The sequence below is a fragment of the Sciurus vulgaris genome (genome assembly GCF_902686455.1).
Source record: "Sciurus vulgaris genome assembly, chromosome: 4".
NCBI classification, from domain to species: domain Eukaryota; kingdom Metazoa; phylum Chordata; class Mammalia; order Rodentia; family Sciuridae; genus Sciurus; species Sciurus vulgaris.
In genome coordinates, this window is record NC_136464.1 from 120,287,763 (window position 1) to 120,303,420 (window position 15,658).

Sequence of the window (15,658 nt, forward strand, 5' to 3'; positions counted from 1 at the left end):
CACCTGGTGCTGCTTGTGTAAGAAGCCATCATGTTCAGATTCAAAGGTGGCCAAGATAGCATCCTGGGGACATGTCCCTTGCATGAAGTAGAGCCCCAGTTCTGTTGGAATGCTGCTGAGTGGGAAGAAGGTGGGGTGCCCTGCTGAGAGCTTTGTGATTTGGGGGGGGGGTGGAACCCAGCAAGGGGTGTCCTGCTAGGAGGAAACAGTCAGCTCTCTTCCCCTTTCCATTTGAGAATGTCTGAGGTAAGATGCAGATCACTACTTCTTCCCTTTCCCACAGCTAATATATGAACTCTGTCAGTGACACAAGGATCTGCCTTATTTATGCTTCCGTGTGCAAAATCAAGAAGTTGTAATTGACGCCATGGTAACTTTCTTCCTTAACAGAGTGCCTCCTGAAAAAATAGAATATAATTCAGAAGAACTCAGTTCATCTACTTCTCCAGAAAACAGTGAAGTAAAAACTATACCTAGAGGATGGTTGGTTGAGAGCCTCAGCTAAAGAGATATAATTGTTCCTCTTAAAATTTTTAATTGCCTATCAACAAAGTAAATTTCTACCAGTGTTTTTGCTTCTAAAAATAGAAGGACTTATGCAGTAAAACAGGTCAGATAGTACGTAGATAACATCTTACTTGCAATGCATTTAATTAATATTAAAACTCCGATGCACAGTGCATTAATGGTGAGATTATAAGACATTATGTCTTGCTAAGCAGGAGACGACAATTTAAGAGTTTAGAATTATGGGGAAGAAATGATGTCCTCCTCCTTCTCTCTTTTGTAGTTTTACACTGAACTAAAGAGATCATTCTTTAAGATTCAACACCTAAAGAATGCATTTTTAAAAATATTGTTCAAAGCTGACCTCTGCTTTTAGAAAAGTTTATCTGCACTTTTTCATCTGTTTAGAAACATACATTTTTGGTTAAGAGATCGAAGACAATCTCTCTTTGTCTTTTTTATTTTTTTCTCCCTGAGCTAAGGAGGTTGAGATAAAAAAGAATGACTGCTTTAAAAGTCACACATGGCTGTAATTTAAGATTTTTTTTCCCTCTCATTGTCCGTAACAGTTGAAAGAAACCTTCAATGAAAGTTTATTAACTAGGCCAATGCCTGAGGCAATAAAGGTTCATTTATTACCAGTTTCTTGGCTGTTTTTCTTCTTCTATTTTTCGGTTAAACTCATAGCGTAAGATAATACTTCACAAAATTAAACCTTTGACCTTCTGTAGAGTTAAGTCTCCTTTGATTAGATAAAGTAACAATTTATGGTCCAGCATGAGGTTGCACACGAAATGAATAATGCAGCAGACTCCGTGTGGACTGAGAATCTATTGCTTTTGAAAAGATGAATGCTGTTTAAAGGGGGGAAAGTCCGCTTAAGTGTGTTGTCTTTATTCAGTATGCACTTTAACAATATTTCAAAAGGCTTTCCTTCCAAGATAAAGTTATGTTTGCATTTTCTAATTCTCATAAGGAAGATGTATGGTAAAAGTGTTGCAGAAAGCTTTTGAAACTTTATAGGACTCATGCATGTGGCTGTGTCACATATTCTAGGCATTACAAACAGCTGAATTATAAAATTAAGTGTACGAGAAAAAAGAGCACCAATTTTACAAATGAATTTCCAAATAATGAGACAATTAGAATCTTATAATTTGCAATAACATGAAGTGGCACTATTAATATGAATTAAGGTAGTATTTAACAACTTTAAGATGAAGAAGAAATGTAATAGTGATAATATATAATAATAATATTAAAGTGGTTCTTTGTTTTCAAACCAACCTATAGGAGCTCAGTCTCTGATTATTATGATGTAGTAACCTCTGAGGATAACGATAATGTTTTAAAATTTTTAAACTTAGGTCATAGTATAAATTTGAAATGCCATAACTACTGTCAAAACAGTGATTAAATATAAACTTTCCAGATATTTCCTTCATTTTTCTTTTTTTTTTTCAAAATTATTTAGAAAAAGTGAGAAAAATCTCAAATTCAATAATGAAAACATTTTATTGGGATTACTTACTACAGAGGAGACATGCATACTTGCAGAAACAGAAGTGATGTTTACTTCCATCTTCAGCTCGGTGGAGGTAGTGAGATGTGTACATAGGACAGGTCTGCGTTTCTCACAAAGCTGTTGTGATTAGCTGGTTGTTTAAATTACTAATTGACATGCAGAAATTGAATGCTTGAGAGAAGTGTCTTAGTTTGGTTCTTTTTCAATTAGCTTAAATTATTTAAGGTGAATAAATCTACTGCAGTGATTTAGTTTCTTTTAATAGAATCTCATAGTGCAACACAAATTAGGTCAAGAGAAGCCATTGGATCAGTACAGCTACTGACATTGCTCCTAAAAGGAAGAGATGTGAGGAAAGTTGAGGAGTTTCTAAGACGTACTGGTGTTTTGAAACAAAGTGAAAAGCTCTTTCAGAAAATGAAATTGTCATATTTCTTAGGTATTAAATATCTCTTTCTCTTTGAGTTACTTTTTTTTTTTTTTTTTTTGTACTAGGGATTGAACTCAGGAATACTTGACCCCTGAGCCCCAGCCCCAGCCCTACTTTGTATTTTATTTAGAGACAGGGTCTCACTGAGTTGTTTAGTGTCCCGCCATTGCTGAGGCTGGCTTTGAATTCACCATCCTCCTGTCTCAGCCTCCGGAGCTGCTGGGATTTCAGGCATGCACTACCATGCCCAGCTCAAGTGACTCTTTTTGCAACAAAAAGGAGAAGTGAGTAGTATAACACCAAGTGTTGGTAATCCTTCCCTAGCATTCTCTTCAATGAGCTGCATTGAATACATCAGTCAAACCTTTTATGAGCAATAATATTAAACCTGAACAGCATTTATTCTTTAAAAAAATGATGTAGGTCACATCATAATCAATCTAAATAATTTGCCTACCTTATGCTCAAAGAATTAACTAACTTGACCAGGATTACAAAATTGTGCCAAGAAAAAGCCTTCATTTACTTTTACCATGCCACCTTCTAGGAGATAGATGACAATCATTTGATGCCACCCTTATTTCCTTTGAATCCTCTCTATTACATGGTAGTATTTATTTTTCTAAATTGATCAGGATTGTTCTTTTCCATGGTCCAGTTTTAAAATTACAACCCAAAACCTACTTTCCAAGTACTCTCATCATTTGGATTGTCCTTGTAACCCAATGAGGAAAACACCCACCTTGCTGACGATGGAGAATAAATGATGTGGATATACATGCAAGAACCTCCTGATGGCGAAGAATGCGTGAGTCTCCACCACAACACTCTTTGTTCTTCCTGTTACTTAGGGATTGTGCTTGTATGTTATTCTCAACTCACCCAGACCCTGACCTCAGTTTAGAAGGAAGGAAAATGCATCCGCTTGCTGGATATCTTTGTAACTACATGAATACATTTCCTTCATGAGTCTATTCCTTCAAAAAGTTTATATCACTGTGTCAGAGAACTGCTGTAACCACATCATTCCAGTAGTCCCACGTCAGTTGGATAAACTTCCTAAGCAAGGCCTAGATGGAAATTGATACCTGTGTCTCTTTTTTTTTTCTTTTCATTTCTCTCCTCTTCTCACCAACCATACTACACTGACAGGGCACCATATGATACCTGGATTCTGGAAAAAGAAAAACAAGGAAGACTTATTGAAGTATCAAAGGATTTAGTACAGGATTTATGTGATAGTGACAAAAGTAGAACATTTGGGGAGATTATCTTTAAGCTAAAATGCTGATGATGTTATTCTTTTGTAGGAAATTAAACTTATGACACCATGCCCTCTTTTCACTTATTATAGTGCATGAACTGTCACCAGTAGTAACAAGTAGCTGCTTCAAAAACATCCTTTTGGACTATCATGCACTGTCAGTCACTCTCATGCTAGTGAGAGCCAGCTCCCTGGGGTCCATTAATTGAGTGATTTTGCTTGATACAGGTAGTAATAAATGCTGGGCTTTAGATCAACATGGGGGTAGCTAGTGCCTATTTTATCAGAGAATAGAAAAGTATAATAAATGGAATACTTCAAAGAAAATTAATGTTTGACTGTTTCAAGTTGTTTATAGTTATAAATTGTTTCATTTTGAAACTTTGCAGAGGAGAATAATTTATTTACTTTTCTCTTTCTCTCTCTTTATGTTTTGCTGTATGTATGAAATAAAATTCAGGAAAATATTCCGAATTTTATATTTCACAAATACTACAGATTAAAAGTTTTGTGCATAAAGATGAATGGCCATTATTTCTGTAACAAAGATATTCTAAATCATGTAAAACTTAATCACAAACGAACATTTAGATTGGATTTCTAAATGGGCTCAACTAATATTTGTGACATCCTCTGAGTGTCTATAACCTAGACTTCTTAATCCATAAACTACTGGAGCAAAAGGGGTCATTTTCTTTCAAAGACTACATAGTTTAGGGTATTCTGTACTTTTCTTTTTCCATTTATTGACAGAGTCAGTGTGGTCAATGCTGAACTGGGAGTTAGAGGAACTGTGATTTCTCTATCATTATTTAATGGTGTGACTTTATAAAAACAATTAACCCTAATGCCCTTAAGTTTCATCATTAGTAAGACAAAAGGGTCACACTAGTTAAAGTCTTTTTATTCCTCATGTTGTTAAAGGTCTATCCAAGTGGTGACTTAGAAATATTTTTCTAATGGTAGTAATATTAAAGGTGAAATAAATGATGTCTATTCAAGATCTTGTGCCAAGTTCAACTTTGTATAATTAGTTGACATTTTACTGAAAACCAAATTTAAATTTTGTATTGATTATGTTTCAGCCTGTTTCTATGAGTCAGTGATCACAAGGTGAGCTTTTCAGAAACGTCCATGGAAATCGCTCAGTGACTTACACAAGGCCAAATGACATCCCCATGGTGTTCCCTCCTTCTGACTTGACTGCTGCTATAACCCCTTCTCTCTAGGAAACTGGGCTTTTAAGCTATTCAGAAAAAGAATGCTAAATCTAATATCTATTTGATTTATCAGTCATTATCAATCTACTAATAATAACGTATTTCTTACTATATGTTTTTCCAAATCAGTGGGGTTTTGTTGTTGTCATCAATGCAAATATTTTAAAAATCTAATTTAATCAATTGAAAACCTGAAAACTGGTATAGGGAGTGTTTCCATTAGTGGCCTTAAGGATCAATTTTCCTTTTCTCTGCAGAATACAAATGTGTTACAAAGGGCAAGAAAAGTCAGTCTAATGGACATTAAGAGACAAGTTCACACTGAAAATCTCCAGTCTAACCAAATTTACAGTTAATTTACTTATTCTTGTCATGAATCCTTTCTATTATTTAAGCATTCAAGAGTGGGGACAGGCATGGTTCACTCACAATTTTCATTTATTTAGAAAGCATTAAGAAATAACATAATTGAAAATAAGTGTCAGGTTTTGGACAGCCAGTATTTAAATAAGGATAGGAAGAAAGCAGGGTGAAAAAAAAAAGGTACTGATGTTTTCAAGTTATACCGAGCCAAGAGTTCTTAAGACTTGGAGAGATTTCAATTGAGTTGTAATTCAAACTCATATGGAGCATACAATGCACCTTCAACATAGTTTCGCAAAGCATCTATAGGAACTGTCAGGAGCAGAAAGATTACTTCACAGTAATGACTGTTGAATTGAACTATGCTTTTTGATGTTTTACTTTCTGAATTGAATTGTTAGACAAGATTAATTGCACACAGTGAGAGTTTTAAATGAATGACTATGTAAAGCATTAAGTTTCTCTGTATGGCACTTGGGGAAAAAATAGCTGGAAGGTTTAAATGAATAAATGTATTTAATGCACAAAATGCCTGGGCTAATTTTAAAATTCCTTTACTAACATCCTTATTGAAAATAGAAACCCACTTTATTCATCTGTCTTGGTTATATTGCTCTGGTTGAAGTAATTTAATATTCTTGCTTTCCACTAATCTTCTAGTTCAACAGAAGTAAACAATAGGTTTCATAAATTAAAAATACACTCTTCTGAACATGCTTATAAGATTAAAAAAACAAGGCTGTAAACATTTATGACTGAAACAAACTAGATTGTTCAAATACTGCCATGATGTATCATGTATATCAATATGGCACTGATATCAGTTAGAATGCAAACAAGGTTTTAAATGATGTGCCCCTTCATTTCAGCTGGAGAATCCGCTTCACACCATCTGCCTATCAGATGGTTAGGAACCAGGACTGCGTATTAATGCCACATGTTCGATTTTCCTCCTTCTTGTAATGGTTAGATTCATATTGCTAATAGCTGTGCATGAGCACTGTCGATGAAATTTCTGTGACGGTGGAGTGATGAGATATTTATAAGCCGCCTGTCTCCCTGAATAATCAGTAGGAAGAATGCCAGACATAAATAACTTATCAATTCCAGAATATTAATAATAACTACCATTGGTTATAATCTACTGCATGTTTAATCTGGTTTCTTCTAAATTTGAGTAAAGTAACAGACTCATAAAAAGTCTATAATTTGGAAGGTTTGAATACTTACCATCTCTTGGATGTAACCCATTTTATTCAACCATTAGGTTTTGGGAAATGCATTTTATATGGAATGCAGTGTAAAAGTAGACAACATATCAAACATTTGGAAGTCATCTTGATGTCTTTGAAACCAAAGATCAAAGATTGGACCTTTCAAGTTAATGAGCAAACAAACAGATCAGAGAAAGAATTTGACAGCAATATGTCTCTTTTATTGATATTTATAATCTACAGTTGTAATCTTCTATTTATAACTAAGGGCACTAACTTACTTGAAATTAATAGAATGGGGATACTTTTCCTTTTTTAAAGAGTTATCAGGATTGCTTAATGGCATTTGAAGAATTTAAAGACTGTTTTAATAAAAGTTGAAAGCAGAAGAAAACTGCTGTCTCTAGATAAAGTAAAATAACATTCCTAAATGGGAACAATGTCTGCTTACCTTCCAAAAGATACATCTTATGCACTGGTTTTAGGATACTGAATTTGAAATAGCAAAGGCTTTGTACAAATACATCACAGAGTGAAGATTTAGTGATTTTATGATAAATTTGATCAATGTAGGCAGCTAAATCAAATGATTTGCTAGAAACATGATTTTTAGATATCCATCCAAAACATGGTTTTTATCCATGGCTAAATTTGCGTTTTATGCTGTTAAGTACTTTTTGTCATATTTACATTTTTGTGAGTAACAGAACAAAGGTACAACTAAACATAAGGACATGATGGATATTGGGCATTATTTCACAAGATCAGTTATGATGTGTGGCAGGCTTAAAATTATCCAGGCTGTTGCACATAGTTTTTCCACAGTAAGTCTCCCTGACACTCCTGTGAGGTCAGAATTTTCCCTAGTTTTAGAGATGAGATTTTTGGAAGCCCAGAACAGTATAAAACTTGGTGTCCTATACAAAATAAATTTGATGCATTTTGTCCAAAGTTTGTGTGGCTCTTCAGAGTATTTTCTTCAACTGCTATATTGTACATTTTCTTTACATAATAGCAAGCTTGGATAATCAGTAACTTCTATGTTGGTAACTAAATCCATAGGAATTTTGGAGGACTTTAGTGAAGCATTGAAAAAGAAAAGTAAAAGAAATTGATTAGCTAGGACACACATTTTTAACAAGAGCCAGTTTTTAAAATAACATAGCACATGCTTTCAAGGAGCAAAGCGGAATGGAGCGTACAACAATGTGTTTCCATCATAATTCATGCAATAATATGACAAATCATGTTTCTAAGTACTTTGTAAAGATCTACTTATTCCTTTAAATTGCAAGTGATAAAGTTGGTTGTGATCAAATAGGAAAGAAAAAGAAACCTAAATATTTTTATATCACATAAGGCTTATGGGATACTAACCTTTGTGTGATGTGGGGTCCCTTTCCTGAAGAACGATGGGAGGTCTATGACTGCATACTATGTGACCTGTTATGCTTTGTCTGAGGAAAAGAATGGTTTTAAAACAAAGCATTTCTAAATCCATTGTCTTTACCAGAGAGAAGGACTTTAAAATACATGTGAAATTTCCTCATTGCTGATGATAAAATTGAATTTTTACAACTTTTTTAGAAGTGAAGTGAACCCATTAAATTCCAAATATTTAAATTTTATGGCTATTTCAGTGAAATTGACATAGGTGCACTAAAATAGGTCGAAAATCATAAACTATAGCTTATATATCTTTTATATGTATTTTCATGTATATGTAAAATATATGCATATATATTTAAAACACTCTAATCATTCACTATTACTTTAAAGAATACCAAGAATATAAGATTTATTTGAAAACTTACCATAAGTAGTATATTTGTTGCCCAATTTAAGTTTTTATGGGCATTTCACATCTGGAAAGATGGAAATGATATTATTATACAAATTAAAATTATTCTACATTTGACTTAGTTCAGTATATGTTTTGTCTTGGTGTATGAGGTACTATAAATCTTGGAGTATAAAATATAATGGGTGGGTTAATCATTTCTTAGTGTGAGAGACGATTTATTTGTTCATAATATATATCATCTACTTATCTTCTATTTTGATCATTTTGATACAATCATTTGCCTTTCAACAAGTTGGTTCCAATGCTCACTGCCCTTAGATTATTTGATGATCACTTGAGTTTGTATTTTAACAAGCTCCCCTGTTTTTAATTTTATTTTTGTTGTTGTTTTGTTTTCAGCATATTCACTTTTGAAAGTCACTGTGATGATGATCTGATTATTTAATAAGTATCTTTCTGAGGTACAGATATTCTATGTAAATGTTGACTTGTGTTTTTCTCTAGATTATATTTTTACCTATAAATTAAAAAAATATCCTCCAATGAATAAAAAAAACTTATGAAAAGTGTATACTTTGAGAAATACTAAATTATCTAGTTCTGAGGTCAAAATGGGTTGTTTTGTTTGGGCAGAGTTAAAAGTAGTGGTAATTTACAATATAAGGCACTTCAGGGTTGGGAAAATTCTCCAGGAGTCTGAGGCAAGGAGAGAAGTCTGACAAGTGAGAATAGGGTTACAAAGGGAGTTTAAGAGTGTGTGGTATTCTCCAATTTCATCCATTTGCCTGTAAATGCCATAATTTTATCATTCTTTATGGCTGAGTAATATTCCATTGTATATATATATATACCACAGTTTCTTTATACATTCGTCAATTGAAAGGCATCTATCCCATTTGTTTACAATAATAAAAAAAAAGAGTGTGTGGTAAACATTATGTGTCACCAGTGTTTACACCAGTGGGTAATCCTTAATTGAATAGAAAATGTCATCAGAGTTTGAATTCTCTATGTAAGATAGGCCAAAGACTTGAATTGTTTTCTTACACTTTCTTTTCTTTCCTTAAGGCTATTTCAATTAGGGAATGACCTACACAATGGAACCTGTATTGAAGGCTAGAGCATAGATTGTAAACTAAATTTTACTAGGGAAAACAAATGGAAGAGGGTCTGAGAATTATATTGGAGATTTGTAAGAAACAAAAAGGAACTATAATAAATGTGTGGGGGTGGAGTTGGATGAACATTTTGTGATCTTCACCAGCCCTAGGCAAGATGGACCTATGAAGAGTCATGATTTTATATTAAATTAATGACATTTGTTACTCCTACTATATTCACATTTATTGTAACAGAAAAACAAATGGGTTAAATTACTTTTCATTGACATTGTCAAAATAACTACTGTATTTCTCCTGTCTCCGCAAGTAAGCTGGTTTGAGAATTATTGTTTTCATTCAGGGACAATCTGTGCCAAACATCGTGATAGATGTCTAGGATCCATAAACTAAGAAAGTATTTCTACCCCTTTGGTGCTATAATGTAGTTGGAGGAGCTAGCCATAATTCCATCAGAAATACTTAATAATAGTTCCATAAGATATTCTCTTAGAGCTGTACCCCCTCCCCACCAAAAAAAAAGTAAGCTCCAGAAAGAGATCAAAGCCAGGCACGGTGGCACACTCCTGTAATTCCTGCAGCTCCTGAGGCTGAGAGAAGAGGTTCACAAGTTCAAAGCCAGCCTTAGAAAAAAACCAGGCACTAAGCAATTCAGTGAGACCCTGTGTCTAAATAAAGTACAAAATAGGGCTGGGGATCTGGCACAGTGGTCAAGTGCCCCTGAGTTCCATCCCCAATACCTGGCCTCAAAAGAAAAAAAAAAAAAAAAAAAAAAAATAGAGATCAAGCAACTGCTTGGTTCTACTCAGATTTCATATTAAAATGACTCATGGGATGCAGATGCTAATTCACAATAAGTGGGTGACTAGGGAAAAAATAGAGGTACTTTGGATTAGGCAGAGGGGAGTGAAGGGAGGGGAGGGGATACCAAGGTATGAAGGATAGTAGAATGAATCAGACATTATTACCCTATGTGCATGTATGGTTACACAACTGCTGTGATTCTACAATGTGTACAGCCAGAAGAATGAGAAATTACACTTCGTTTATGTATGGCATGTCCAAATGCATAATAAAAATTACTAGAGAATGAATAAATAAATAAATAGACAAAATTTTGAAAAATGACCTATGGTACAGTAAAATCAACCAAAAATACATAGATGCAGAGACTCCATCTCAGACCTTCTGGGTCAGAGTCTAAGATGGTAGCTATTTGCTTGGTTTAAAAACCTCCATGGCTGATTCAGATGCACAGTTAGGGATGGTGAACCCGCATTCAGTGTGAGGGGTGGGTTGGGGAAAGTCAGGTATGACTGTGGAAAGGAATGAGTAATAAACTAAGCTTGGAAAGATTGATAACTGTTTCCTAAGTAAAGAATGAAGAACAAGGAATCTGAGCCTGCTTCTTTGAGGAAATAATATTTAAGCCATTACATGCAGAAAGCACAAGCAAGTCTCAGGCAAGATGTTAAAAAAAAAAAAAAAAAGGAACAAAATATGAAGACTACCCTGAATGAAGGAATGATGTGGTCTACAAGAGGAAATGAAAGGACTAAGTATGTGGAGCACATAGATCAAGGTGGTACTGGGAGAGCAGATGATTTTACACTGACTGTCAGAGAACTGAACACTAAGGGCCCTGACAGCCATGTGACATACCGAATCTAAGCACAGGCATTGGATGTCATGATCGGATGTTCATTTTCATGAGGTCATGTTGACTTCTGCATGAAGAGTAAGAGATTGGAGGTGGGGAAAGTGGAAGCTGTTAAGAGTTTATTGCAGTAGTCTAGGGAAGAAAGCGTGGAAGGTTGCCCTGAAGGGGCAGTGGAAATGGAAAAAAGATATAAAACATGGAAGCTTGCACTGAGGGGACAGTGGAATTGAAGGAAATGGTTTCAATTTGAAAGCTATTAACAAACTAAAATGAAGAATCCATAATATGGCCAGGAGGGGTAGTAAAGCTAAAATCAGCAACTCTCACTTACGTCACAGTTTTCTTCCTGTGTTCCCAAAACTGAACTAAAAATGGACTATTATTATGTATTTTACATAATAATATGCAAGTACATATATGTATGTGTGTGCATGCATGTGTGTATATGTGACAACGTTTGGAATAGCATTAGAAATGCAAAACTGGAAAAAACTGTCAGACAGAAAAGTAAAGGAGGTTTATAAAGTAGATCAGCTATTAAATAATAAAATTATCAAAATGGAGTTTTAAAAGTTAAGAGCTAATGCAGTCACGTAAGGACAAGTATGATTCTCCTAACTTAGGTGGCTGTGCCAGCCCACAGATCCTGCAGAAATCCTACCTAGGTTTGGATCTAACTTACTGAGGAGCTAGAATGTATAGCTTGCCTTGTTTTTAATTAACCATGATGTGCAATTCCTTATGCAGTTTATCTTATTTGATTCCAATGTCTTCCGTTTGGTATCAGAAAGGTTTTACAGAAGAAGAAACCATTCTCAGGAAGACCTATGGCTTGTCCTAGACTAGTTCATGCATAGCTATGTTTCATGTTACTTAATTTGATTTGGATCTATTTGATAATAGCAATCATATCTCAAGTTGTGGGTTTATCTTTATTGTTTGAATACTATGAACAAGTTTTGCTTACAGCATTAATCAAAGACAAAGGCCTGAGAAGTATCGTAAACTGCGGACAGTTTAACATCAGGCAACCAAGAGAAGGGACAAATGAGATGTTCATATTGGTGACAAGGCAAAATCAAGGAAGAGATTTTCTGGGAAACAGACTTAGAATTTTAATAGAACAGGAAAGAAAATGTTCTGAAACATCTTTGAAGGAAATGAGTAATTGGGGAGAAAATTCAATCATAGGAAGATGAGAGAATCAGCTCAAGTTGAGACTTAAAAGGCAGTGAATGCTCAGACCAAACCCCGATGAATTCTTTGAATTTAGTTCAGTGCCTTTTAAGGGGCGGTGATCAGTTTTCCCTGCAAAGATCCTATCTGTAGGTCTTGTTGAGTTGGGGTGAAAATGGTCAGGGCCTCTTTGTGCTGATCTGAAAGGAAGGTGAAAGATACTCCTACCGTCTGAATAAGTAGTAGGAATTTTCACAGAAAAAGACTTCCTAGTAATTTCTTGGGCTGCAACTTATTTGCTATAGTAACTAGAAGTGATGATTAGTGGAGAGGAAAAGAGGAGAGGGGTGCTCCGTCTCTAATCTACCAACTGGCTGTTGAAATAAATCACACAGATAAATTCCCAGAGAGCAGGAGCACAGCAGTTAGAAATACTAAAGCAGCTGTAGCTATAAGAATACAGTGAGGGGTGCTGGCAAGGATATGTATCCTCTCAGAGATAAAGTTCTAGAATTAGGAGAAAGTATTCATATATTCCATTGTCATTTTGCAAGGAGGAGCGCTGGGCTAAAGTAAATTGACTTGATAAAAGTTCACACATTTAAGGCAGACAAACCACTTCTGTGCTCAAAAACGTTCTCTGGTTATTATCTCTCTATATACATATTTAAAGTCAAAATAGAGTGGTTTTAGGATTCTGATCTTCCAGTATCTGGTCTCAAACTTTGTTTCTAATCTACCCCTACCTGTTTTTCTCTGGATGAACAGAGCTGGGCTATTCTAGAGAAACATCATAGTACAGTGGTTAAGAATGTCAACTCCAGGACTAGAATGTACTGATTTAAATCCCATGTCTGTTTTCCTAGTCTGCAAAGTAACTTAAATCACTTAAACTTTAAAAAAACTGAATCAAATTATTTTTTGTTATGTATTATTCTTCTTGAGCACCTTGAACACAGGGGAGACCAAGCTGCGTAGCAGCACATGGTCCCACTACGGAGTAGGTCATCATCTAGTGGATGCACAGACATTTACAGTACAGCATGGCACACACAATAATAGAGGTATACATGTGATCCAGGAGAGAATAAGACAGACATCAACACAGCTGGGAGCTGGGGGTGTCTGGAGGGAGCTGGGGGCCAAGATTCGCAACAGGAGTGGGATCTCACTGGAGGATCAGAAGTCAGTCAAGTGAGTCCCAGAGCAAGATCACTCCACATAAAGGGAATGGCATGTGGGAAAACAGGTTTGAGCAGGCATTTAGTGTATGGGAAATGGTGGCATGTCCACAGACCTTGAATGTGGCATGATATGGCAATGAAGCAACTTTGGGAGATGAAAGTGGGTTTGTACTCCTGAGATAAAGGCCTCATGGGTTAAGCCAGCAGTTCTGATTTTTCCCTCCTTTTAGGCAACTGTAGGGGATTTTAAACAGGGAATAGCATGTTCGTATTTGTGTCTTTGACAGATAGTCTGGGTACATGTCTACGATTATATATCTGTCTTAAATTATGTTTCTGCTAATATTTAATTTGGAAGTTAAGAAAGCTCTCTCCCCCTTTTATTAACATTGCTTCATTGGCTAGTTGGGAATGAATATGTCATCAGAGTGTTGCAATCAGGTATGCTAATGTATGTTTGTATGTGAGTTATATGAAGTACATGGACTATTACATGAAAAATCAGAATTTGAATTACCTCATTTTTAATTTATTCTTTTAAGGTCTGACAGCAGCAGCTGCAGCAGCTGCCGCTGCTACCAATGCAGCTATTGCCGAAGCAATGAAGGTGAAAAAAATCAAATTAGAAGCTATGAGCAACTATCATGCCAGTAATAACCAACATGGAGCAGATTCTGAAAATGGGGACATGAATTCAAGTGTTGGTAAGTTTTATGTTCACTAAAACTGTGATCACTTTGCTATGGAATTACTTTGCTAGAACAAAACTATTTGTTACTCTTTCAAAAAATTGTTATGTTCAATTTGAAAACAATGCATATTTTGAAGATTCCATTTTTCTTTTCTGAGAACATGCACTCTAAGTAATACTTACCAATATTATCTTATTATAGTACCAAGCTTATGTCTGTAACTTTTACAATAAGTATTCAATTAACATCCTATAATACAAATCAAATAAATTTTAAAAATCAGAATTCTAAAATATTGAGTATAGGTTAAGTTGACAAATATACACAGTGCTACACTTTATGTTTTCATTCTTTTAATGCATTTTTTAACAAGTAAGAAATGCACTACCATTAATAGCAAAACATACAGTAGCCTTGCCCCAAATTATGGGGATGCCTTCAAGACCCCAGAGGATGGCTAACACAAGGGATTAGTATTAAACTCCATATAATTACTATGTTATACATATATCTATGGTAAAGTTTGTTGTAAATGAGGCACAGTAAGAGATTCACAATAATAATAAAGTAGACCAATTATAATAAAGTACTATGCTAAAATTATCTAAGAGTTATCAATTACATATTTCTGGAATTTTTCCATTTAATATTTTCAAAGCAGAGTTGATTCAGGTAACTGAAATAACAAAAAACAAAATCGTGTGTGGGGAAGACTACCATAAACTTAATCTTTTTATGTGCAGCCAAGGATATGGATTACTTTGAAAAACTCTTTGTACCCAATACCATTATCAATGTCTCCCTCCTTTAAAAACTACAACTTTAATTTTTCTTGACTTTTTTTCCCTCTCCTGCCATATGGAGAAAAAGAAATGAAAATTAATTGCCACAAATAAACTAAATAAAAGTTTTACTTTTGCAGAATATTTGGGTAATTTGTTTTGTGAAATATAACAATGAAATCTCAAGCATCTGGCTATTGATACAGTAAAATGTTTTATTCTGTCACTGCACTGTATTATTTTCCTTTAAAATGAAGAAACCATGCTCAAAATACAATTTAACAAGGGAAATTTGGTTTCTAAAAGATGTGTGTAAGATACCATATATAATGTTTGCTTATGAAAAATACAAAAATTCATGATAATTCAATTAAATTATCTTTTCAATGCAGCATTTTAACAGAGTATTTTGTAAGATGATTAGTAACTCTCTGCTTTTGGTCCACTAAAACATAGATAAGAGGCTAGGGATATAGCTCAGTGGTAGAACATTTGCCTGGCATGTGTGAGGCCCTGGGTTTGATCCCCAGCATTATAAAATAATGATGATGATGATGATGATGATGATGATAATATAAAAATTTTAAAAAGACACATTTAAAGGTGTCTGCAGGAATATTATGGGTTTTACTAATCATTGTTTTCACTACAGTTCCGAGACACTTATGCCAGAAAGGAATAGTAGAATAGGCAGTAATTTTGAAATATATACACAAAGT

The 15,658-nt window shown here is 34.7% G+C and overlaps 1 protein-coding gene across 3 annotated transcripts in view; it reads left to right on the forward strand.

Annotated features, from left to right (window-relative positions):
* Positions 1-15,658, forward strand: part of DACH1 (dachshund family transcription factor 1) — a 394,019-nt gene that overhangs the window by 198,685 nt on the left and 179,676 nt on the right. For all 3 annotated transcript variants that reach the window (XM_079138922.1, XM_079138923.1, XM_079138924.1), the window contains exon 3: positions 14,008-14,169. In XM_079138922.1, coding sequence (XP_078995048.1) covers positions 14,008-14,169 — 162 coding nt within the window. The remainder of the gene's footprint in view (positions 1-14,007; positions 14,170-15,658) is intronic.